A 26,656-nucleotide genomic window follows, 5' to 3' on the forward strand; every position below is an offset into this window, starting at 1 on the left:
ATTTCAAACACCCCCAAAAAGTTTTCCCTTTGTGCCAAACTCCCTCTCATCCTCACCATCCTCATCCTCAGCATCGTTCCTCCACTGAATATAAATGTTCCGCCTCACAGAGGGCGCAGGCTAAGTGTTTTTGGTTTCCTTATCTTGAGGGATCTCTATCCTGCTTTAACAAGGCACTTGACCTCCCTCGGCGCTCCCCTACTCCCGGAGTGACGCAAAAAAAGTGGGCTGGCGGAGCGCTAAGTGCAGTAGTTTAGAGGACTATCGGTGCGCACCGAAACATCACTACTCCAGCAGACTCCATGTAGAGCGCCTATAGGTTCAGCGTCTCTCTCTCTCGGATGTTATACGCGTGCTTGTTGGCGGAGATACCGGCATGTGTTCTGATGTGTTTGACAGGGAAAACACTGACTTTTCCTCACACTTGTAGCAGCCTCCTTCATTCAGTAAGTTGGGAGGTTGGTGAAACTTTTCTTGAATGAGTATCCCGCCGCTGGCTGGCGCATCTGGATCTGGAGCTGTCAAGTCCAGCGCGAACTTTTAAGCTGGACCTGATCTGACCCTCCTCTGTTTTTTTTTTTTCTTTTTTTTTCTTTTTTTTTTTTTATCCCTAAACTTTGAGGCGGAATATTGGAATTAGTTTGCATCAAACTCTTCTTTCTTAATTTTTATAACTTTTTTTTTTGTATTTTTCCCCCCCTTTTTTTTAAAATTGCAAGGCACAAAAATGGACTCAGTCCTCAGAATAACATGCGTCTTGGTGGTTGTCTCTCTCTTGGATAAAAGGTGAGTTAAATTATTAAGTGGTGTCTGAATTCAAAGTGTAATAAAGTTCACATCTGTGCTGGTTTTATGCATTTAAAGAGTATCTTTGGTTCATAATAATGTTGCTTAGTCATCAATAGGATATTGTGGACATTTTTATCAACTTTAGATGCATTAAAGTTATGTTTCATTAATGCAAATACATGTTAAATAACTTATTAAGCTAACATGAAAAGGAGACATGAAGTATCAATCTATTTTATTTATTTTTCTTATTAGAATTATTATTACTTTTACAGTTATATTATCCTACAGTTTATCTGCCTCACTTGCCTCCTCATTTCTAGACAAAGTGTATTTTAAATTTTTATAAAATGCCTTTTGTAGAAGACAGTTGTTGAACTTGATCCATCCCAAAGTAGAAAGCCCAACAGGTAGCAACATAAGTCAAACTGGTGTTACAGAGTCACAGAGTGCACAGTCACCTAGAAAGTGCAACAACACTGGAAATGAACATTTGATGTCATTGCAAGCTGTATTTATTGATTTGATTTAAAACTCCAAATTCTATTTAGAGCTCAAGGTGTTTTGTGAAAGCTTAAGTCTGTGATTTAAAGGCTTGCACTTGCAGAATTTAACACGTGTTGACGAAACTATGTCAAAAAGGAGTATGCAAAGTAGAGCGTGTGTGTGTCACTGTACACTCTGCCCCACACCTGGGTATTTGTGTGTGCATGTCGGGATGTGCTTGAGCATGTGCATATGAGGATGTGTGTATGTGTGTGTGTGTTTGCCTCGAACTGTGTGTGTGTCTCTCAGTCATACAAACGGTGAGGCGCACAGCCTGTGTTTTACTTGTGATGAGACGGAAAAGAAAAGCCGGACACCTTGCAGCTCTCAAGCCATCATCAGCGCAGCCTGTGATTTCCTTGTTACTGCTGTTACTGTTTCTCTGTGAAGCAGAAAAGAACTGAGGCTGCTGTCAACTGAATTACTGTTGTTCACATGATTGATTTGCAACAGAAGCATCAGCCAGTTGAGTACAGAGACACACCTTACAGCTAATAAGAAATTATCTGCTAAAGTATTTCCTTTAGTGATTTTATGAGGCAGTAAGTTTTGTGTTTTTTTTCTATGTGTCTGTATACGTAAAGGTTACTAAAACAATCATGCCTTGAATGAATGTTCATGCAAAAAATGTTGGTCATGAAACTGAATTATGACTAAATTTAACATGGCATGCAAGTGCTTTTCTGCATATATTTAAATCCGCATTTTATTCTCCCACAGGAGCAAGCAGTCCTTTCTTTTTCACTGTCATTATGCATCAACTATCTTATCACTGTAATATATACAAATTTATATTCTTAGTTTGATTTTGGCAAAAACTACACCAGACCAACAGATATGAGAGTGCACTCCCCCCTCTAACCACCAGCATCTGGAGAAGTTTTGTTTTAAGTGTTAACCCACAGTATGTGTATTTTTGAGGTTTTACAGGAATCAACTGTACTGGGGACCATCAACTCAGGGCATCTATTTGGCACTGTGGGAACTGAGTCTTGTGAAGACACCCAAAAAACAACAACAAAAACCTGACTATTCCTAACAAGGCATTTGTGACTAAAACACAGGGAAAAGATTTGAGTTGTATGTTTCTCTTGTCGCTAACCTGACCTGTATCCTCCATGCAGGGTAGACTCCAATGAAATCTTGGGCCTGAAGCTCCCCAACGTTGACCCGATCCTGAATGCCAACACGGTGTGTCTGACACTACCAGGTTTGACTCGGCGCCAGCTGGAGGTGTGCATGCGTAACCCAGATGTGACAGCCTCAGCAATCCAGGGAATCCAGATTGCCATCCATGAGTGCCAGCACCAGTTCAGAGGGCACCGCTGGAACTGCTCCAGTCTGGAGACTAGAAACAAAATACCCTACGACAGCATAGTCTTTAAAAGAGGTCAGTTTCATGGTGGTCACTGTCCGCAATATGGGCCTGATGTGTAAACTCATTTGAATTCACATTTCAGTTTCTGTTCTTGTAGGCATTTTGCATCTATTCCATGAAAAAGCTGGTGGAAGCAAAGTTGCCAACTTTTAAAAGTTGCACAATACTCATTATGGAAAATAAACCTGACGCTTAGTCTAAAAGGATAAATGACTTTAAAAGAGGCGGTTCAGTAGAGATGAAATGTCACCACAGGCAAAAGTTTTGTCTTCAAACAGACTGTGATTTCCTCCTTAAACACACTTCAATGGACAACCTTGAAAGGATAAGCTTAAGAAGATTATCTGGCACAGAGATACAAAAGGTCCTAAACAAGAGTTAATATAACACAATTCTTTCAAGCAAGACCATAAAAAGAGATCATTTTCCCTATAGTTACAATTCATCAGCACCATCCTCAGACATCCTCCAAATGGTCAGGTTATCTCTAGTCACCGGTTGATTGGTATATACTTTCTAACGAACTTCGTGTAACTTTTCAATAACCCATACAAAAGAGCAGGTAACTTCAAAAGCGGTTAGTCACCTCCAGATTATCAAACCTCATGCAGATCAGTTTTCTCTGATGCTTTGTAGTGCTTGGAGCTTTGCAAGTCAGCCACAAAGGATGAAAGCGGATCTTCGGAGTTCAGAAGCCTTCAGATGGTCTCATCCCAGGTTATTGACTGGAAAAGGCATCAATTTCTTAGTAGCCTGAACACCTGGATAGCTAGAACAACATGTAGTGGGGTTGGTAGTTTGAGTCTTGAGTTTAGTTGGCTTTCAGTTTTTCAGGAAATGCGTCAGATCTTTCTTGTAGGGAGTTGCTAGAATTAATTTTCTCCTTAAAGGTAGAGGCAGCGATTTTAGTCACATACAGCTGTTGTCAAATTCATTGAATATCTCCTCACAGTTTCCTAGTCCTGGCTCTGTAAACGGGAAACAAACAAAGTGGCTTGGAACAATCCTCACAACACTATTCCAATGCACCTGTGCATGTTCATGCTCTTGCATGGCGGGGGAAATGGAAGTGGAACGGTGGCTAGCGAGAGGCATGGCACATCAATCTAAATATTACAGCTTTCTCCAGAATCACAGACTCACCTTTCTGCACTGCACTCATATAACTTCAGTTTTATAACCCTCACTGAGAACGGCGTCTTATCTCTGCAGTGGAACCTAAAAGTCCCTCCTAACTAACTACAATATATGCTTACACACCTCTGGTCTTACTTTCACTCCTCACTGACTCATTGAAAGGCTGTTTGTCATTATTAGTAGAGGCAGTTGCTGGTTGTCTGGCATCCCTGGTTTGCCCCGGGTGCAGAAACTCAAAACCACTGACATAAACAACCTCTTTAAATTGGATGATTCATCTGTTACATGTTGATACAATCCTCTCTACAGAAGCTAAAAAATGGATAGAAGTTAACATTCTGCAGCCATTATTGCATGTGGCTACCACAAAAGGGGGCAGTTCTTTGAATGAGAAACATTTGCAGAGATGGATTAGATGGAACTGGGGAGATTAGCAGAAGTTTTCAATGCAACTTCCCATAAAAAAATAAATGGCCGTGTCACACAAGGCCTATGCGAACCAAACTGGTATTTTTGTTTTGCAAATCATGTGACTGTAACAACAAGTTTATCTGTGGTTTTTAAAAGCTTGTGCAGCACAAAATCATCCTAACAAAACAGATTTAGATGAAATGCCCTGTTGTTGGAACTTCGCCTACTCAAATATTCTTGCAGAGCTTTCCCAAATCCCATATCCGATATTCTGAAAAAGTTTCTGAGAAGACTGTCAGGTGCTCTTGATGTTTGTTTTGGTGTCTAATTTTACTGCATCAGATGCTGCTTGGATCCTCTCAGGCTCTGCCACGAATCTCTGTGCTGATGGTCTCTGATAACTTTTATGGGCAACTCCCTGGTTAGCTTGCATTAAAATCTAGGCTAAAGAGGATGCTAGGCAAGAGATGGATAGACAGAAATAGGAGAATTTGCCCCTCTCTCTCTGCGTCTGTCTTTCTTTCTCCCTCTCTTTCTCTGACACTGTGTCTGTGTCCTCCCTTGCTGGCCTGCTCCTAATGCTTTTACTTCCCTTGCCAGTGCAAGTGCTTGTGAATTTGCTCTCAGCACTTTCCCAACTCTCGGCGGCAAAAGCATAAACCTGTTTAGTCGGTTTCTGTAACACAAAGTGACAGTTTCCTTTGAATCTTTAATTCATTTTACCACTTCCTCTGCCATCAGTTCAGCCGGGCGTGCCGCAGCCGGTGAATTATTTGTTAGATTGATTTGTTCCCAGTCTTCTGGGGGACTGCGTTGCGGAGCCCAGCTCAGAGCAGGGCAAGAGCTAAAACAGGCTTTCTATGTATGAGGATGTGCTTAAGTGCCATCCCTCTCTCTCCTCTCCTAACTTGTGTGGGTCAAGGTGGTCGGGTGGAGGAGGGAGGCAGGTCACGAGTTAGTGACTCAAATTACACATAAAGTCTTTGCAATTTCAGAGTTTACGGGTGTGCATTTCTTTCTGGGATAAAAACAAATTTAGAATTGCTCTGAATCAGATGTTAAACATGGAGACAGCTGTTATAAATGATTTTACAATGGCTGTGGATCAAATGACTGCTTCTCCCCGAGGACTGAGTGGAGACCAGAAACAGAGCTGTGAGGACTGTGGATAGTGGACATAAAATTGTCAAGTGGCCAAAAACATGACTCCAGATGAGTGTTGCTACACAGCACTGATTTGTTCACATGGTCACTTTAAAAGTGATAACATTTCACCACTGGAAGAGATGTAAAATCAAACTTAAGTAAAAATAATTTAGTATTAGCAGCAAAGTGAAGTAAGTAAAGTAGTAAAGTAAAAGTGCTGGTCTGGTCACTCTTACTTGTGCATTGTGTGAAATAATTGGATAATTAATATTGAAGTGTCAGCAGCATGGTGTGCCTGCTGCAGGTTGAGCTACTTTGTATGCAGTTTTATCTACAGGGACAGCAGATGCATCTCAGGGCTCATTGCATGATTAACTGAGGAGAAAAGAAGAATTTTTCACACATTTGTTTGCAGTCTTTGAGCTTTTTCTTCCAGTCTTTGATTTTTGGTGAGATGTTGGATCATATGAGCGTTTATTGAAATGACCATGAGGGAAAAATCGCTATATCATGGAGTTGCTCTTTTTGTTACCACCAGTTGTATTTCCAAAGCTTGTTATATTATTTATTGTACAAAATTTAATTCTTCAACCTAACAAGTAACAAAAGTTGTCGAATAAATAAAGTACAAACAAAAAGTACAGTATTCCCCTCTGTTGTCCGTCTATAGTTTAGGGGAAGTAGAAAATAGTATAGAAAAGAAGTGCTAAAGTCAGAATTGCACAGAACATGACTACATGTACTTCATTTTTTCCACCACTGATTACTTCTTACCAGTTAGCAGCTTATAGATGTGAAAATTAATCTGCAGCTGGTGAGCTCACTGCTAAATTAGAAGCTGTTACTGTACAACAATGCCAGTGAACCCAAGTTTAGATCAGGAAAGATAATGTTTTGCATCAGAAATTCCTTTATTTTGTTGATTTTAAATGGGAGAATTGTGAAAGTGAGTTTTATTAGTTTTGCCATGTTCATAACTAATTGATTATGCTAAAACAGGGCACATCAGTGGCCATATGTGACAATAATGCAGACAATGCAAGTTTTGAAAAGTTTGAATTTAAATATGTAAGAACTACTGGCTGTCTCCTGCTGAATGGGGTTTTTTTCTCTCATGTTTTATTAGACTGCCACTGAGTTCACTGTGAAGTATGCAAAAGCAAAGAAGTTCAGCATTATAGCAAATGTGTCAATGTTACACCATATCTCACAAAAACTAAAATGGCATTGAGTTCATTTGAAATATATAAATAAGGAAGCTACATCAAACAGTGCTAAAAAGACGTGTTCCAGTTAATAGCTTTTTATTTGACTCCATCAAGCAGCCTGAATCATTTCCCCCTCAAGTACCGCGCCATAAACCCCTAAGTGGTTTCTTTTCAAGTTTCCTTTACAAGTTTCCATTATAATCCTCACTGTTTTCTAAACCAGTAAGTGAGTGCCGGTGGGGCCGCTTTGATAGAACCCGAGGGCACCTTCACATGCAGTAAGCTGAGATCTAACAACAAACACTGTCGAGGGTATGAGAGCAAGTGAGTCTGTCGCACTTCATTCGTCAATATTCACGGATTCCACAATTGGACATGGATTTTTTTTTTTTTTGTCGCAGAAATACATCAACATGGATTGTATGACTGTGTATGTGTGTTTATGTTTCCAGTGTGTGAAGGAGAGGTCTACTATAACATTAGTCTTATGATTTACAGATCAGTCATGGTAGAGTTGCACTCATTACATGTGCTGCACGCAAGTTAGAAGATCCATCATGGAGAAAGGGGTGTGTTCAGCTGTGAAGGCAAAAGCAGTCACATGTTGTATGCAGAGAGATTACATGCACGCTGTATTTAACCACGTCCTCGACATGCTGTAGTCCCCCTTAACCAGTTTGAAGTGATTACAAGGCAGAAGCCGCAGTACGTCATAATCAGCCCCTCTTAGCTAAATGTGTACATTTGGTGGTAACTTTTCATCACAACATATTAAATGACAAAAAACAGCAACTGAACATAAAAACAATAAAATTATTAATAAATAGCCCTTAATTAGCCAGTTAGTGATCAAATCTGCCAGTCAGCTTGGAAGAACAAAGCTAGAAACTATTTCTGATGAAAATTTCTTTTTTTTACTTTGTAATCATGTCCATATGTTTTATTTTTTTACATGCTGGAAGACATAATATGTGTAAAATAAGCAGTTAGTGCCACGGCGAAGCATTACCAATTTGAAACAGTGGTGCGCAAAAGATATGAATTTAAACCTCATAATATATGTAGAAAACCTAAGGAACCAATTCTGACAACATGCATGGTTGGATCTTCCGTATATTTATTCTTCTTCAGAATTAGAGTCGGAATTACTCCAATATTACAAAACCTCTTGTTCAGCCGTAGTTTTACAGCATTTGAGCTATTGAGTCATAGGTGAGCTGGTGTGCTTGAGCTGCTGTGATTAACACATTCTAGAGAAAGTAATAATGTACAGCTGCAGTTAAGCCTTTTTAAGATAAGAAGGGATTATTTTCATGCCAAAAAAAGGCTTCAAAATATGCCACTTTGGATCAGAGATGAGTTTTTAGGGGTCAAATCAGTGACCATAGAGGTATTTTAACCATGTAGATGAAAGATCCTTGAAAGATGAACAGAGATCAAAAGGCAGGCAGGTATACAGGGCAAGAAATGCATGCGCTGCTATTCCCTGGCCATGATGTACAGTGGTGCAGAACAATAGTTTGTCTAAACAGCTGAATATCTTGTCTATGAGCAGTAGGACAGACAGAAGGAGACACAGCCCTGTTTAGTCACACAGTGTGAGTCCCCTGTGAGTCCTCTGATGGGAGTGGTGGGGGTCTGTTCATGTTCAGCGAGTCCATAGAGACAAAGTACGCAAGTGTTTGGAACACTTAATTGCCATTGTCCCAGATGTTTCCTCTTGTTTTATGAGTGTTCGCCTGTGTGCATATAAACATGTGAATAAACTGTTCAGTATATTACTTATCTTGTATAAAATAACGAGTGCAAACCGGCAATGAAGTGCAAACTCACAAAGCATCTGGACGCATGTTGCTATGTGACAAATTAAGAGTTTGTCTTAATTTGAGCTTTCGGGTGAAGGAAACTTCACATCTTTAGGTTGCATCCATAACTTTTACAACTTCAGTGAGCGGAATGAAATAGGCTTGTTGCTATTTATGATGCTGTTTTGGGGAAAAGTAGGAAATATACAAACACTAAAAGAACATGCTTTCAAACTGCATCTTTGTCATAGTCACGTGAACATGGATTATTATTACGCAAATTTAATTTTCCATCCTCCATTTAGCTTTTAATCCACTTAGTTCAGCTGACAGGTTCATGACACATATGCATTGGTATGTTCTGCCTGCAGGTTATTGAAAATTCTACAGAAACTCAATCTTAGAGTAAAACATGTAATGCCTGAATAACGGCTTCTTAAGAGCTCAATGGCTCATTGCCATATACTATATCAGCTTTTCTAGGGTTTGCGTGTGATGTTTATGTCATTTTGGATACAGCAGTAAAACATTTAGTCAGATTAGAGAGTATAAATCCATCTGTCTCTTGGCAACTTAACTGAAAGCATGTCATTCGTTAAACCTTTGAAACTATTATCACCCTTTTTTCATTCACCCTTTTCATTTTCCACACCCTGACTGTGACACTTCTTATAATCTTTTACTCCCGCATTTGCCCATATATCAACATTGTTACGCTCTCCATATGCCTGCAGGTTTTAGAGAGAGTGCCTTTGCATATGCCATCGCAGCAGCAGGCGTGGTGCACGCAGTGGCCAACGCCTGCTCCATGGGCAAACTGAAGGCATGCGGCTGTGACGAGAAGCGTCGTGGGGACGAGGAGGCCTTTCGCATTAAGCTGCACCGCTTGCAACTGGAGGCCATCCACCGAGGGAAGGGTATGGTACACGGCGTCATGGAGCACTTCCCCGCCGACCTGCCGGGGCCCCAGGACTCGTGGGAGTGGGGCGGCTGCAGCCCTGACGTGGAATTCGGAGAGAAGTTCTCGCGGGACTTCCTGGACGCCCGTGAGACCTACAAAGACATCCACGCTCGCATGAGGCTGCATAATAATAGAGTTGGGAGACAGGTGAGGGCAAAGTGAGAGGATGTGTGTGTTTGTGGTTCTCAACTGTGCATCACTGCTGCAGCATTAGACGCACCACAAGGCAAGATTTTCATTTAGTTTAACCACATCAAACTCACAGGTTACTCATATCGCATACCCAAATCCATATGTTCGAGTGTTTTCTCAGCACGTTTTAAGTCCAGGAGCCATATTTAATAGCTGCAGCAATACAGTTACAGGGTTTTTCTTTAAATTGAAAGGGCAGGCTGTGGATATTACACATCCAGCTCTGTTTGCTTTTTATATGTTTAACCACTCAGTGTGTGGCTGCTGTGGTAGCTTTACCAGGCAGGGATAGTGTAATGAAAGTGCCTTATAGCTGCATTACGGTGAAATGTTTTCGGAACTTGACCCACCCCTGGCTGCAATTGAGCACGATCAACAATGTAAACAGGAGGCCGCTTAGGCATCACATGGACCTCCAAATATGACAGTTTTAGAAGAGATATACATATTTGTTTCAATTATGTTATGTTATGCATACATATGTCTATAATGACAAAGAAACATACAATTATGTTAACTTAGCTGGGGTTATTTACTCATTTAACCTTGACAAATGTGCTGTTTCCCTGGAATGTAATTTTATTAGTGATCATGAAGATTTACATTGCCATTAAAACTAATTTTTATCATTTATGTTTCTGGTCAGATATACCATATCCATATAACCTCTTACTGTTTAAATAAATGATACATTAGGAAGCTATTGTTAATTTTGTAACATGGTTCTGTTAATTACGCACCTGATGATCAGTGGGTATAAATAATTAGTAACAGCTAATCATTGTTCACCATCTCCTGCTGTTAATATACCTATTAGGTCTTCTCTGTATAACTTATTACACAATCAGACAGGTGGAGGGTTGGTGGGTTGAGTGCTGCTGGGCCAGTGATAACATTATAGTGTACAACACAAACCTATTAAACTGGTCATCTGGGGCCTGTCAGTGTTACACTGTGTGTTTCTGCTGGCTGACTTGCAAAGATTGTGTGTGTGTGTGTGTGTGTGTGTGTGCGTGTGTGTGTTTGGATGGACTTCACTTGCAGTAAGACTTACCCTACAGTTTGAGTCTTGCAAAACAACAGAAAGATTCTTATTTGAAAATAATCAATTCAAAAATTATTATAGCACTACACGCTAACTGCAGCGGATAGATTAGAGCATGTTTTAAGTCGAGACGCCAAACTGGAGAAGTTTAAACAATTTTAAGGGGCCTTATACAAGGTGACAGGAGCTGTTTTTGCTAAATAGGAATTATTTGAAAAGCTGAGAAAGACTGCTTTGGATGCAGGGGCTCAGCTTTTTCAGTAGCTGAGTTGGATCTTTATTTTTCATTCATACTGGTTTGCATATTCTTTCAGTTGTTGAATTTTGTTTGCATAGGTTGCACAACAGATTGGGAGACCAGATTTGACCGTATGAACATTGCGTCTCTGAAAGCAAGATTCCCAAGAAAAGAAAAAAAAAGTTATTGTTTTGTGTCAGTATGAACTTTGGTGCGTAGTCGAGCATCTTGCACGCTCTGAGCTGTTTCATCAACTGTTCGGAGGGAATTTGCCCTTTTACCCTCCCACAGAGCAGAGCAAGAGGAGAGGTATTTGCCAAGGTAGCCACAGTAGGAATTTGCAATACGATTCTTCTCTTATGTCTTAATACACAGCTGCACGGATTATCTTAATGTATACATTATGACTGGAGTAGGTTTCCACTTGAAATTCAAGGCAAAGAAAACATCAGCTTGCATTTTTTTTAATACTATTTTGGAATTATAACTTGGATAATGAGACTAATAGATAAAACTAACACCAAAATGTACAGGTCCAGTAGCACATTTAGCATTTGCCTAATTGTGGCTGTATTGTTTCCTTGTTTAATTATTTATTTCGGGGAAATCCTGTAATCTCACCAATTTATGAAGATTTTTCATCATTCTCTGACTTAAAGAGATGTTTATTATTTAGAGGATATATTTTGTTATAATTCTGGCCATGTGCTGGGTATCATGTCAGTTAGTGTCAGATCAGTCAGGATGTTAAAGAGTGTAATGGGCAGAATGTTTTTGCTGCTGAGGAGTAGGCTCTCTTAGTCTTCCTCGTGGGTTTTCTGACATTTTTATCTTATTTTTTTTCTGTGAATCCAAGTTCACATATCATATTTTTGTTATATTCAGTTTGTGTGTTGTTTAGGATATTTATGCCAGGGAACACTATACAAAAGTTCTTCTATTTTAGAAACTTGGTAGAATTTCAACCATTAGTTAATTTACTAGCTCCAAAGGTTTTGACCTCGGGCAATTCAAGAGAAAGATGTAAATGATGGTGATAAGCCTTGGCAATGCACAGCACTATGGTGGAACAGTGACAAGAAGCAACCGTAAATTGCTCATTGTTCCCTGTTTCCTCCTGAGTAATTTGGGCTTGTATCTTTTCATCAGTTTACTTCTGGTTTCCTTGATTATGCAGACAAAACACAAATGTGGAGCGCGTCAGCCGAACTCAACAACAGCTGGCCTCCGTGTAGTAGCTGCAGTGGTAGAAACAGTCACAGACGCAGAACTGGTGACATAAATTCCAATCAGTGCGGTGGACGTGGGAGTAAACACAGGTGGGGGCTGACATGACGCGAGTAGTAACCAAATTATTTAGCCAAGGAACAGAAATGAGTTGTGTTTTTAGTCCTCCTCTTTTTGTTTGAGTGTAGTAAGTAAAATTCTGAAACTCAATAACATGCAGGGTCACAGTATGCTCACAAGTAGGTTGTTTTTAATCTCTCTACTGCACCTCTAGAGGCCACAGGCTTCACAATGTTTGATTTTTGGGTAGCAGACTGACATACATGTTGTCGTACGGCCAACACATCCCAAGTTTGCCTGTTTTCTCTTTGTCAATCTGTGGTTTTGCAGCAGTGTATCTTATTGAAATGCAATTTAACAATACACTGAGACCTCTTTTCTGGTGAAGAGGTGTGGTTATGAGTTTCTAATTATGTAAAAATGCAGAACATTTAGAAAAGTGCATCATAATTTTTAAAAAAAAAGCTACATATACTATTTTAAACAATCAACAAGTTTCAGTTTTTCTAACATATGCAACCTTACTTTTACAATGACATGTGGAGATGGCCTATATCATTGTCAATGACTTTAAATAATACCCTTTTACTGCCAGATGATGACACAGGCACTAATTACCCTATTAGCCTGATATTCAAGTGCTGCTTTTCTTATACAATAGGCATAACCTAAATTACACTGCCAATGTGATACATGATCTTATTACATAATTACCATACAAGTGAGTTGGTGAAAGGTTGGCAATGAATGACATCCCTACTCTTCTTTTGAAAGTCTGACAAGATCGCTGTGGAGTTGCTGAGAGTGAATGTTTTGCTTCTGTTTTGGCCATGAGCATCTTTGGCAGCACATCTGCTTTGTGTTTGTTGAGAAAAATAAATTAATTAGGATGCCTCGTAAATTTGTCAAACTCTGATATGCAAGACAAGATATGGAAACCACCTTTTCATGTAGAAGTGACTGGGAAAGAAAGAAAGAGCAACTTCAATGGGACACTGCTATGTTAGAGGAAGCCAACTTTTTGAAGCACAAACAAAATACTGGCAACATTCATTACGTATGGAAATTATATAATTTCATAATTTTTTTTGACATTAAAGCAAAGTTTCTCAAATCAGGTCACTTCCAAACTTTGAGAACAGCAGCGGTAGCTCAAGGAAAGAACAAACTAAAACTGGCATGGCTTAGTTTCATTTGAATTTACAGCTTTCATCTTTCCAGAGGCTAAGTATCGGCTCTCAGATTACTCACAATAAATTTTGTTTTCAGTGTGCCTTTTCACCAAACCAGCAGAGGCAACCATCAACCTACTGAAAGAAAGTGTGACTCGCATTTATCATCCATCCATCCATCCATTATCTATACACCGCTTAATCCTCATTAGGGTCGCGGGGGGGGCTGGAGCCTATCCCAGCTGACTCGGGCGAAGGCAGGGGACACCCTAGACAGGTCACCAGTCTGTCGCAGGGCCACATACAAAGACAAACAAGCACTCTCACATTCACACCTACGGGCAATTTAGAATAATCAATTAACCTCAGCATATTTTTGGACTGTGGGAGGAAGCCGGAGTACCCGGAGAAAACCCACGCATGCACAGGGAGAACATGCAAACTCCATGCAGAAAGATCCCGGGAAAGCCGGGACGCGAACCAGGGACCTTCTTGCTGCAAGGCGAAAGTGCTAACCACTACGCCACTGTGCAGCCTCGCATTTATCAGCTTTATCAATAATCCTAAATTCTCATTTACAGAGAATACTGTGGCTATGACCAACTGGTGCTGTATAAAATCCAATGCTCCAGATCTGTACTTTTGACACAAATCCAATGAACCCCAGTGACTTTGGTAGGATTCCAATCTAAAGTCTTGTATTATTGGCTTAACTGATAAATACCTGAAAATATCTCCAAAGTTTTAGCTGCAATTGCACATACGGAGAACCCATATTATTTTCTTGAAAGACAATATGCCATTTATGGCTTAAATCAGGAGAACAGGTGACCTACCGAGAGCTTCTCCGAAGGTACTGACTTGTTACAGGCTTCACTGGCCGGAGATCACCGCTCAGATGAGTGTAATACACAGTGGCAGTGCCTGGTCAGAGAAGAAAAAGATCAGAGAGAAAGAGAAACCCAGAAAATGGGGAGGTGTTTGATGGGGAAGAAGTACAGAGAGGATGAGGGAGAGACAGAGAGCAAACTTATGAGTCACTGCAGTGCTGTTACTGTAAAATACCACGCATCTGATGACTTCAAGTGCTATAGAAAGGCTCAAAAAAAAAAACAAAAACCCCTGTTAAGACCTCGCACCACGCGTGTAAACACACATGCATGTGCACACACGACCCCTATCAGACGGAGCACACTGACAGGTGGGGCCTCGCACTAATGCCTACCCTTCCAGTGTCTTTCCTCCCACCAGCCCACTGCTACCACCACTTCACCTCCCTCCACCCCACCCCCCCACCCTGCCCCTCTCCCCTCCTTTCAGAGAAGTAGTCTTTAAGCAGAGGAATGCAGTGGTTTTTTAGCGGGGTGTGCATGTCGCCTCATGCCCACCCCAGGGTTCTCACGACGTCCCGTCTTGTTTTTAGCCCTAATTAGTGGCTGCTGGCAGTTTGGAAACAGATGTTTAAAACCCTGCAAAAGATTTTAGACTTCAAACACCGGGGCGGAAAGTAGAAAGAGATTCGCCCTTCCTTCCCTCCCTTCTTCCCCCTCTTCTGCTCTGCCTCCTCCAACTTCACTCCGGCAGGCTGCAGAAATAATCCCGTACAGTGAGGACGAACAAGAAACGCATCTACAAGTGATGTCACCATAATATTAACACTATACAAATGTGAAGTCCAAGCTTGGCCTGCTGTGTGTTTTTTATACTTAACAATTTAATATATTATATAGAGTAATTTCAGTGAGCTATAATTATTATTTAAAATAAGATGATTTTTGTTTTTATTCAGAGATTTCCAACATCAACATTCATTTTAATGCAGAGATGCATCGTGTTGTTATTTTGTAGCAAACCTGAAAAAACGCTTCTGTTCAGCAGTCTGCAGTCAAGATTGACTACATGTTTAAAGCGGTTGCGTCTGACATGGAAACACATCAGCAGGCAATAAATTTTACTCTTTTTTTCCTTCCCTCCCTGAGCATTCTTATCTAACGTTTAAAGAGCAGCACACCTCAAAACAAATGCTTGGCACGCTTTCTTGTGTTCATGTTGTAGAGCTCAGAGCCATGTTGAGGTTCTGTTGAATCCTGTCTGTTCATTAGGCAGGTGGTGACAGTGCTGCCTATGTAACAGTCTGCTGTGTAACTGGCAATCGTCTTCTGGTAATTACAATTTACCATCAGGGTCTGACTGCAGGGGAGTAAGGAGAGATGGTGTGCAGCGTTTCAGGAAGGAAACGATAGATTTCAACTGCTTTTCTCTCACAATTTTAAAGTATGTACACTTGGCAGCTCGCAGTTAAAGACTGGTAAACAACCTTCGAGACATTTACCTTGACTCTTACCAAATCAATGTCAATACTTCTATTCATGATGAAACTTGCGTTGACTCTTGGTATCTTGACAGCACCGAAGTGGACTTGCAGGTGCAACAGTGCGTAGCTGGTTACCCTTCAGTGCAAGTTTGGCTTTAAAGTTGCAACCAAATGGCAGTAAGAGCATCATAATCATCTGTAATGTGTTGCATTTCAGGCTATGATGGAATATCCAGGGTACAGTTCCAAGTGGGACTTAAATCAGATCCTTTAGATCTCATGGGATTGCTCTAAAGTGGAAAATGCCTGAGTAAATATGGCGCAATATACGGAGCTGCATTGTTAGAGCAAGAGTAGGAGGACTGATAGAAATGTTTAGTTGTGTCATTTAATATAGTGGCAAAGAAAAGACTTCATGAATGGAGTCAACCTCAGATTGTATCGGGACCAATGGGAAAAAGCATTTTTTGTGAAGTTGTTGTTTTCAAGCAATAAAAGACTAGCTTTGTGTCCATCGAGGGTTAACATTGTTTCACCAGAGCACTGAACACACAGATTTATGTAAGTCATAATGAATTTGAGCAGCACCCCTTCTACGTTCATCCAAACCAGTATTAATGGGACTCCTAGATCCTTTAATGGCTAATTTAACCCTTGAGCGATAATATACTGCTCTTGAGAGGCCACTGGCATTAATTCATTGACTCAGAACCCACACAAAAAACAAAGTGTGTTTGATCAAAAATAGAAACATTAGCGCAGGGTTAGTCCTGAGCTCCTCAGAGACCTTTTCTTGTCATCAGTGGTGCGCAGAGCATTCCTGAGTCCTGACAGAACAGAGGCAGTGCATTTGATCTGACTTAACACACATCTAACGTGCTCCAGTTCATGCAAACACACATGCATGTGCATATATACACACACATTAACTCACACCCACTCTATCCTTACAACTCTCTTTCATTTTTATTCACTCACACACATGCACATAAGTATACACAGAGGCAAAAGTTTCATAAAGCCCAGCAGGTGGAAGTGCTTATGCTGGTAATAACATTTTATTAGAGTCTCCAAATGAGAGCTGTGGACATTGTGTGCAATTAACAGTGAGGAAATACTATACACACAGACAGAAACACACACGTTCTAATGTAGTATACCATAGATATGCATTTGCTCAGTAATTGCATGTCATTGTGTTTGCATGTGTGCGTGTGTATTTGTCTGCGTACGCTTAACTGTTCTTTTGAAGCAAGGCGTTTGATTTGTTTAAAGTGATGTCTGGGTTTAATGTGTTGCTGTGGGATTTGTTTGTGTGCTTTGATATCGCCTCGGCTTTCTGCTCGGCTTTAAACGTCCTTTAGTAGATTCCCTTTGAACTGACATACACAAGGCAGCATGCAGACTAGTCTGCTGTTTATCTGCGAAAAGGGTCGATCGTGGGACACGTTAGACTGAAGATTAGGATTTTCCCAAATGCAGTTAGTGGTGATGACACAGGGATTGGGCAATTATTAAACTCAAAGCGCTCAACAAAACAAGGAATAAGGCATCAGTTTTACCGGCGCAGTGTAGCTGGTTATGACTGGCAATGACGTCGCTGATTTAATGTACTTCCACACGGTGAATTACTTGCAAACTGCATATGTTGCATTTTGCAGAAAGTGTTGTTTAATATTACCATTGCCTAACATTGAGAGAAAATAAATTATTAGCTTTTTTTAATGTAAAAAGCACAATTACAATGTTTTTCCCATCAAAGGGAAGACGTTACAAGCACAGACAAATGATAATTTCCATCAGATGCTTTTGTTGTTGTCTGCGTCATGCGACAGGACTTTCACCACACCAACTGCTTTATTACCACTGAGTCAATATTGACTGAGCCAAATCTTGATATTCAGTGAGGATGACAAAATAGGTTTAACATTAGGCTCAAAGGAGTGTGGTAACATTTCACCTTTGGCACACTGCAGCAGTGGATCACAGTATGTGTTATGACAGGGCTGCAACAGGCGAGCGCATGCAGGAATTGAAAAAAATAAAAAACTGCCCTATTAACTTTGTATGCAAAAAAATCACTGTAATTATTGACTATTGTTGCACAGACACGGAAAAATGCGAGACCAGAATGCATTTTTAGGTTTATTGTAAGTCAAAGGAAATAAAGATCTGTGTTAGAGATGCAGTGGTCCTGATTTTCTGGTTAGATTCATGATCTTGGTCACGTCACCCCCATCTCTTTGTGTCGTCTTGTTTCCTTCAGTTCTGTCTACTCTCCAGTAAAGGCAGAAAAGAATTACGCTTTTACCTTCTTTTTTTTTAACCTAATTAATGTGCTCTGACCCATACTCAAAATCACGCTGTGGTAACAAGGCTCTGATCTTTAGTTTACTTCATCCACTCCTACTCATTGCACAGTAGTCTGCTTGTACTTTTCCCTGGTCTACTGTATTATGTAGCCTGCAGTCTTAGTCTGCCACCAACATGTCGTATTTGATCTCTGTCTGGGGTTGTTTTATAGATGCCTCTGTCTACTCTCCGAGCCAATTAAAACTTGCCAGATGTTTGTTTCTAACTATGGTCCACCATTGACTTTAAAGCAATTACATCTCTGTAGCGTAAGCGCAGTGTAAGTGGCAAAGTGTACGTCATGAAATAGCATATATTGACATGTTTCCGTCCTTATTCCAGTAAGTCATGCTTTGCCTTGTTAATATTTAATGCAGATAATTTTATTCTTCTGTCTGCACAACAAAGACTTGAAACTCGAGAATGCAATGAGATATTATGACCAATTGTTCTCTTTCAAAATCTTCAGCTGTTTTCCTTGGTTAACACAGTGACCTATTTCACTCATCCCTTGGCTCTAGTGTGGTTCAAGTTGTGTAAGAGCAACAATATTTGTATATATCCCATCTCACATTGCCAAGACAATCAGTGATAACAGGTTAGATAGGACTGCAATATGATCTTTATGGCTAATGACAGCCGGCTGATGACCGAACCTAGATAGAGTATCAGCTGGGTGGACGGTTGATTTATGATAACCTCACACACACCACCACACACATAAGCAGCCTTTGTGTATCAAACAGTGTTGGGACAACAAAGAGATAATCCAAAGATCATCTCCTCCTCCTGTCAAGCCCTTTTCCTCTCCCCTCCCCTCACTTTTGAATTTACTGTACCACCCCCCCCCTTCAATCCACTGTGCCGCCCCTCCTCCACCGGCACGATACGTCCTCGGGGCTAAATTTCAGGCTCTCCAGCAGCGTAACAATAAATCATTGCATCAGTTATCTTCCTGTTTTCATCTTAAGTGACGATATGGTAAACACAGAGACAGACACACAGCATTTTTTTTTCTGCGTTGCCTTGCTCTCCCTCTTCTCTCTGCTTTGCTGTATACAGCCATAGCCCCAGGTATACAAGAGGAGGAAGAGAAGAGACCAGAAAATCACAACCTTTCATCTGATCATCAATCGACCAGTCTGATTCTTTGAGTGATTCAAAATCTGGGAAAATACAGTCGAAATGTTCTGGAGGGAGACCGGAAGTGCATGTTGGTTTGTTGGTTTCAGACCATCATCCTCTAAAAACAGGATAAATCAACAAGTGTTTGATATCAGTTTCTCATTGTTTCAGTGCTTCCTACAATCCTGGAAAAATAATACCTCTAAGGGAACCATCTTAAATAAACAACAAAAAAAAAAGGCTAAAAAAAATTATTAAATGCAACGCCACACATTTGAAAATGCAATGCTGCCTATTCATAATGCTAAGTAAAAAATTGGGCGCTCTTTTGCGTTTGTCTTTACTTGTACAAAATGTTCTTAACTAATGCTCTTTTGTCAGATGAATCAGCACTCCACATGTCACACTGACAGACCACTTCTAATATAGCAAGAGCAGACAGCTTCCCTATTTCCTATTACCTGTTAAGGGTCTGAGCTCTACCTGTTTGCCTTTCATCTACACGCCAAAAGAATATTTGACATTTCCACACACAGAAAGCACATTTCACCCGCAGTTATTTTCTTTTGTTGAGGTTTTACAAGCTTGCAAACTTTTTTTTTCAAGCCCCGCCCAGTCAGAGCACAGGGTGTGCAATACGCCTCGTGTTTAATGAATAAACAGACCCTAAAAAAGAAGTCCTTTGATGCCGCACTGGTGTTGAATCTTAAATCGAGGGCTATTTCGCTGTAAATCCAAACAATTGTTGCAAGTCAACATTCTTTCAAAGTTTCAGATGAGTAGAAAAAAGCCATAAACCTAAATTGCTGCGTCTGACAGAATAAATCACACTTAAATGATGTAGCATTGTTGTTTTGTATGGTCACATATTTCACACAAAACCAGTGGCCTGCTCTGCACTTACTGCTCATCATTTTTTGTAATTTTTGAGACAAACAGTCATAAGCTTGTAACATCTGGCTGCTTAGATACAGTTGTGAGCGTACGACCCTTTTCAGACATGGGATATGTAACTTTACTAGATTCATCAATCCGCTAAAGAGACAGTAGCCTTCTGTCATATGTTACCTACATGTTTATTTTCTTCATGGCTTTATTCAGAAATACCCACAACTGATGGAGAGCCAGGTTCAAGCAGCTATTAAAAATCAGAAGACTAATCTCTAACAGCCACCTCCATCAAACTCTCCAAATACCTGGGGAAAGTTCGAAATCGGTATTAGCAAACAAGTTTACTTCTTGATAGCCGCTTCATAGTGTAGCAATAAGGCTACCACAAAGATGATAAATCTCACTTAGGCCATTTTTTATATGTTCATTTGGAAACAGTTTGATCTAGTGCTGAAACAGACAAATGACCACGGTCCTCATTCAGTCATGAAGCTAACGTGTTCAGTTGCTGTCAGATCGTTTCAAAGAACTGCATGTCTGAAAGGGGTATATGCCAATCACTGTTCAGTAAAGGTTCAGTTACATTCAATTACTGGATGTATTAAAGAGAACTGAATACTATTTTTAAAGAATCATTCCTCTGAAAATGACAAATTTGCATGTAGATTAGCATCCTTCTCCACTTGAGGAGGCTGAAAACACATTTTCTCTTGGGTCTACTAGACTTTTTTTTAAAAAATGCTCTTAGACTCAAGGCACAAAGAGTTATTTGGGGGTTTGTGATGTTCAGATTATTTACAGTTTTATAGCTGCTCCCTTTCCCAGGGTTAGTGAACAGGAAATATACTCTCTGGTCAATGGGCATCATGTTTTGGACATCCAAGTTGTAGTAACATGGTTTGGCCACTATGCCAATTCACAGCTCAGCACTGCTCCTGGAGAGACTGACTTTGCATCCCATAGTTTAGATATGGAGGCCAGACAAGGCTATGCAACTGATGAGCAATGATTTTGAAGACACCGTAGTCTTAGTGAGAACATTTCCATATGTTGAGTCTCCATCAGGAAGATATTTTCTTTTATGTAAGCTACTTCATTCTGACACATCTAAAAACTTTATATACAAGTTGCTGTCGACCGTAATCCCCAAGAACAATTTCTAATTTCCCCCTCTGCAACTGTATATCTAATTGTAATTAGAAATAACACTCTTCAGCTGTTTTTGTTGCTCTACTGTTCTTTGAAATCCCTGAGCTTGCTGTGAACGTACCATCAAACAGTAGCAATGTGGATGCAATTATGACTCCTGGGTCAGTTTGTCTCTTTAAGGTTTAAGTGGGTTGGAGCGTTTCATGATTACAGACTTTGCTGTGTGTTTAAGGCCAGCACGTTTGTGATTCTGGGGTTGCCGCTGCCCCAATGTAAAAACTGAACTAGAAGCTGCAATCTGAACTCAGTGCAAGTGCTGTTTGAGCTATTATAGTGTTGTTTACTATAAAGTCTTACGGGCCCTGGTATCTCCTCACCGCTGATCACAGCTTCTTAAAACTGTCTTTTCAACACTCTCAATAACAGTGGAACTATGTTTATCCAAAAAGCACACTTCTTAGTCACTTTCTATTATCCTAACATGAGCAAAACATGCACTGATGCAAAGACTGAAAATATTTTGCATTCTTTTGCATGATTGTTATAATACACCATCGAAATGCTTTCTAAACTGCAGCATCAGTGGCTCTAACATTTAATTTTCTCAAATGCTCTGCATTACTGGCAGGTTTGGTGACTGATGGGGAGATAAACATGTGTCCAAACATTAACATATATTTACTGTGGACTGTAGAAATTTGTCTAAGTAAGTAAGAACACATAAGTCCCATACTCACCTCTATGGACATTTTTGCAAGTCAGAACAAAGCAGTATTTTTTGAACTTTTGGAGCTTTAGCAGGATGCACTATCTTTCCTGTTCCATTGGTTGTGTGACAGTGACTAGATTTAAAAAAAAAAAAAAAAATCTATTAATCCTTTTGACAGTGTGACTGATCACTTCAGCATTGCCTCTGTGGCAAACACGGCTGTTTTCTTTCGCTGTGCGTTTCACTTGTTCATTCTGGACAGATGAGTCAAGTGTCACTCCTTTCCTCTGTATTGTTGGTAAACCCAGACAGCACAGCATCATATGTTATGCTGCACACACAACAAGCCCCTTTGCGGTATTTAACAGCTTGTTCTTGAGAAAGGTGAAACAGAAGCCAGGAAATCAGGTTTTTGGCATTGGTTCTACTTAAACGTAATTGTCATACTCAATACATACAAGAAAGATCTTATTTTCTTCTGTGCTTCTGTTCTTAGTTTTGCTTCTTATAAAAACCCTTCCAGTGAAAAGCAAGGTGTCCAAAAGTGTTTTTGTTTGAGCTTTTAGAAGACATGTTGTGAATGAAATAAGCAGACAGCACCATGGCTGAGCATTTCCATTTTGGAACTGCAGTGTACTGCTGACAGTCTCAAAAACGTTTTCCATATACATAACAAATGTAAGAAACCAATCCTGTCTGCTTGCAGGGTGGGTATCATTGTTCTCCCTCGGAATTGGTTTCCAGCTGAAGCATATGTAGCTGAATTACTCCAACAACTTTGTGTAGTTGTGCAGCACAGAGCAATTTAACAGTGTTTCAGCAGAGCTGTTACGGAGAGGTGAGTCTTTTAGGAGTTGAATCAGCATTCAGAGAGGGACTTTAATGGATGTCAAGCATATTAATAACAGAGAGGTTTTAAACTGTCTAATTTTGAAACAGGGAATAGATTCTACTACTTTGGAGAGATTCTCAAGAAAATTTCAGCACACACATATCACCACCTGCATATGAGTAGTGTGTACTTAAAAACACACAAAAAACAACTTCCTCTGCCATACCTGTACGTCTGCCAGTTTAATCTTGTTGTGTATGAAGCGATAAAGTATGTGGATTAGGTTCATATTTTGCATATGTGATAATAATTACCTTTATCGCTAGCATGTGTGTTGAATGTCTTTAATTGTGGGAGTGTTCAGCCTGTGTGTGTGTGTGTGTGTGTGTGTGTGAATGTGTGTGTGTGTGTGTGTGTGTGTGTGTGTGTGTGTGTGTGTGTGTGTGTGTGTGTGTGTGTGTGTGTGTGTGTGAGTGCTGATAGGGGCGGCAGCAGTAGCATCTGTCAGTACTCTGGGTGGCCTGTTGTTCCTGTTTGTAATTGGATCTTAAAGTTTAGCGCTAGTGATGACTGATAAACACACATACACACACCCTCACACACACATACACGCACAGCATTAAGCATTAAGATGGACAGGGTTCCTGCTGTGTCGGATGTATCTGTGTTTTTATATATGTGTGCCAATGAAAGGGATGGGTAGGTCCTGCAGGGTTGCTCATGCTCTAATAGGATGCTTTGTGTTGCTGCTTGTTTATGCGTGCAGAAGAACTGTAGACACGCAAAAAAGCATTCTTTAAGACATTTTAAGAGTTAAAATGTGAGTTGAGTAGTACTTTCATACATTGAATTTAGGCCTACAGCAGCCCTGCCTGTTGATATCCATGTGGCTCCACTGGCCAGCATTAAACCATTACAGTGAAAATATGTAAATACTGTAATGCTCTGATGCCTAATGTGCCGCTATATGTGGGTCATGCTTGGAGTCATTACTTCATGCCAAAAGATGAATAATGACACTGCTATCTGTTTGGGTAATGCCTGCATCCGTCTGTGTTATTTGATATCAGCATGTTTAACAACACACTCAGAGTCAGACCACCTGGCTTTTTCAGCACGGAACCAATATTTCTTCAGGGCTTTATATGTCATTCGGTATACAGTGGATCAGTGGATTGCTTAGCAGAACAAATGAAAAAAACACTGAAGTAAAGCCAGTATGAAATATGACATCCGGTCTTCAATGTTCCGTACCTGTATATATTAAACTTCAAATACAACTGGTAATCAAGGCAGTCATTAATCTTTCTCATTTTCTTTTTTCTCCCCTCGCCTCTGCTCACCTCCTCGCCTCTGCTCACTTCCTCACTCCGTCCCACTCTCTCTTTTCGTCTGTCTGGTCTGGTGTTTATCGCAGGTGGTGCTCGACCACATGAGACGGAAATGCAAGTGCCACGGGACGTCGGGGAGCTGCCAGCTGAAGACCTGCTGGCAGGTCACTCCGGAGTTCCGGGTGGTGGGCTCAATCCTCAAAGAGCGCTTCCACGTCGCCACGCTTATCAAGGCTCACAACCGGAACACAGGACAGCTGGACCACTCCCACCACAACCATCACAACCACCACAACCACCACAACCATCACCACCATCATCAGCACAACCACCACCATAACCACCACCACACGCATCGGCGGCGGCCCAGCGTCAACGAACTGGTCTATTTCGAAAAGTCGCCGGATTTTTGCGAGAGGGACCTGGGGTCGGACTCCGCGGGCACGCAGGGCCGGATCTGCAACAAGACCAGCCCTGGCATGGACAACTGTGAGAGTCTGTGCTGCGGGAGGGGCCACAACATTCTGCAGCAGACACGAAGCGAACGTTGCAACTGCAAGTTCCACTGGTGCTGCTATGTGGTTTGCGAAGAGTGCAGGATAACAGAGTGGGTCAGTGTCTGTAAATGAAGAAACACACAACAAAAGACTAAATCAAGACATCAAGGAAAAGAGAGACATTTTAAAATCTGGACTATTATTCTTTTTTGCTGTGGACTGCAGTTTTTCTTTGCAGAAAAGGCGAGCAAGGACAGAGTGTGAAGCAGTTGAGCCAGCAGAAAGATAGATGTGCATGTTGGTAAAGAGTGTACACATGCAGCATATTCTGTGAAAGCTGCCACAACTCAGAAAGCTTGGACGTGTACTGCTTTCCCCTTGAGACCACGGAACATAGTTATATCAGATAAATGTCTGAGAAAAAAAATTCTGTTGACTGACATACAGCTGCATGAGATTCAAATGATCCAAAAAAAGAAACTTTATAGTAAGCGGTAGATTGCAAGCAGAAAGAAAATAAAATTGCTTCTTAACAACAGCAACATTCTAAGATCTGCATGAAACTTAAAAATCTGTTTTATTTTATCAAACAGATCACACACTAAACAGTAGTTCCTTGGGCACCAATACCATGGCTTACAGTACAGCAAAAACCCAGCCACTGAAATACAGCATTTGCCATGATTCCTTATCTACTACGTACGGAGACAAATGTAGATGATGTTCACATGTCAGGACTCACAGTGCACAGGATTTGACACAGCACAAGATATCTGGAGCACTTAAGGATTTTGTGCCTTGTTCAAGGGCAGTTTGAAATTTTTCGATATTTATTTATAGCACCTATCATGGTGTACGGAGAATACATCAGGTGATTGTCTGGCTCAACTGGTACATGTACCAGTCAGTATAACTGTGTTGTATGCATTATGTATAACCTGGCTAACAATGATAATAAATACAATCACACATTTAGGTAAAAAGAAGGCTGAGTGTGGAGTCTAAAATAGTCCTAGAACATCACTAACTAAACGGACTATTTAAATTACAAGGTCGCATTAATGGTCCAATGTTGGCCACTGTGGAAAGACTACAACAATAATGAATCTGAAGTCAATCAAAAGACTGATCTGAAATATTTTTGTGCTGCTTCCTTGGATTCCTCATATCAGACCCTCACTCGTCAAAGCATTTCCTTTCCTCCAAGGGAGGGTGTTGAGAAAACTTCAGGCAGATTAAGGAGTTCCTCGTCTACACACGATAAGATTAATATTGTGGACCCGTTCGGAAAGCACAGTTTGAAAACCCTTAAACACAAGCTTGTACTGGTGTTTTCAGACTAAACACGGCACAGATATCTGGTCTCGAATTAGCCAAAATATGCCATGTGTGGTCTTTTTGGTGTGTGGTACGAAATACAAGAGGAGTGTCTGAGTGCACAGTAAACCTTCATTTAACTAGTACAGTTTTCATCGTTAACGTGATCTGAAAACCACTGTAAATAAAAATGAATAATGCTGCACAAATGCCATCAATAATTTGAAAGTGCCTCGGGAAACTGAGTGCACATGAACAGGCTCCAGTTCCTCACTCTATAAACATCCTAAACTGTCATCAATCAAAGTGTTTCCTGTTTTGTGATGCAATGTACTGTGTGCAACACTGTAAGCTTCTAGGAATATATCACACCTTCTTCACACTTCTTTGATGTGTACAACGGGCATGTCAACTTCAAAGTATATAAGTAAGAACATTGATATGGATTTCTGCCTATGCACATTTATAAGATCATATTTGGTCTCAAGAGACTTGTATGAGTTAGGCTCCTTATCAGACAGTGTAATTTATTTCAAGCAAATATGTTTCTGTGTCGAAAGCACAGAACAGATTCTTTGGACTCTGATAAGTAGTTTGCACATACAGAACCGTGTCCAGGAAAACTCTGGGAAGATATCAGCAATATGCATTTTTTTTCATGTCATAAATGTAATGTATGTATGTATTTGTATGTTTTAATATGGTTATTATCTAAGTTATTTTATTTTTGTTGATAACTTAATATTTGTAAGACAATAAAGACAGACCATAATAATGAAAAGGTCTTTAATGTGATGAATAATAAAATACACGGTAATAGTGGA

At 40.4% G+C, this 26,656-nt stretch overlaps 1 protein-coding gene across 1 annotated transcript; it reads left to right on the forward strand.

The window, feature by feature from the left end:
• The first annotated feature begins 266 nt into the window (after positions 1-266).
• On the forward strand, positions 267-26,656 carry wnt10a (wingless-type MMTV integration site family, member 10a). The gene is made up of 4 exons (XM_023290053.3): positions 267-786; positions 2,460-2,725; positions 9,155-9,528; positions 24,105-26,656. The coding sequence occupies exons 1-4, from the start codon at positions 728-730 to the stop codon at positions 24,645-24,647; spliced, it is 1,242 nt and encodes a 413-aa protein (XP_023145821.1). The 5' UTR covers positions 267-727; the 3' UTR covers positions 24,648-26,656.

The sequence above is a fragment of the Amphiprion ocellaris genome, chromosome 11 (genome assembly GCF_022539595.1).
Source record: "Amphiprion ocellaris isolate individual 3 ecotype Okinawa chromosome 11, ASM2253959v1, whole genome shotgun sequence".
Classification (NCBI taxonomy): Eukaryota; Metazoa; Chordata; class Actinopteri; family Pomacentridae; genus Amphiprion; species Amphiprion ocellaris.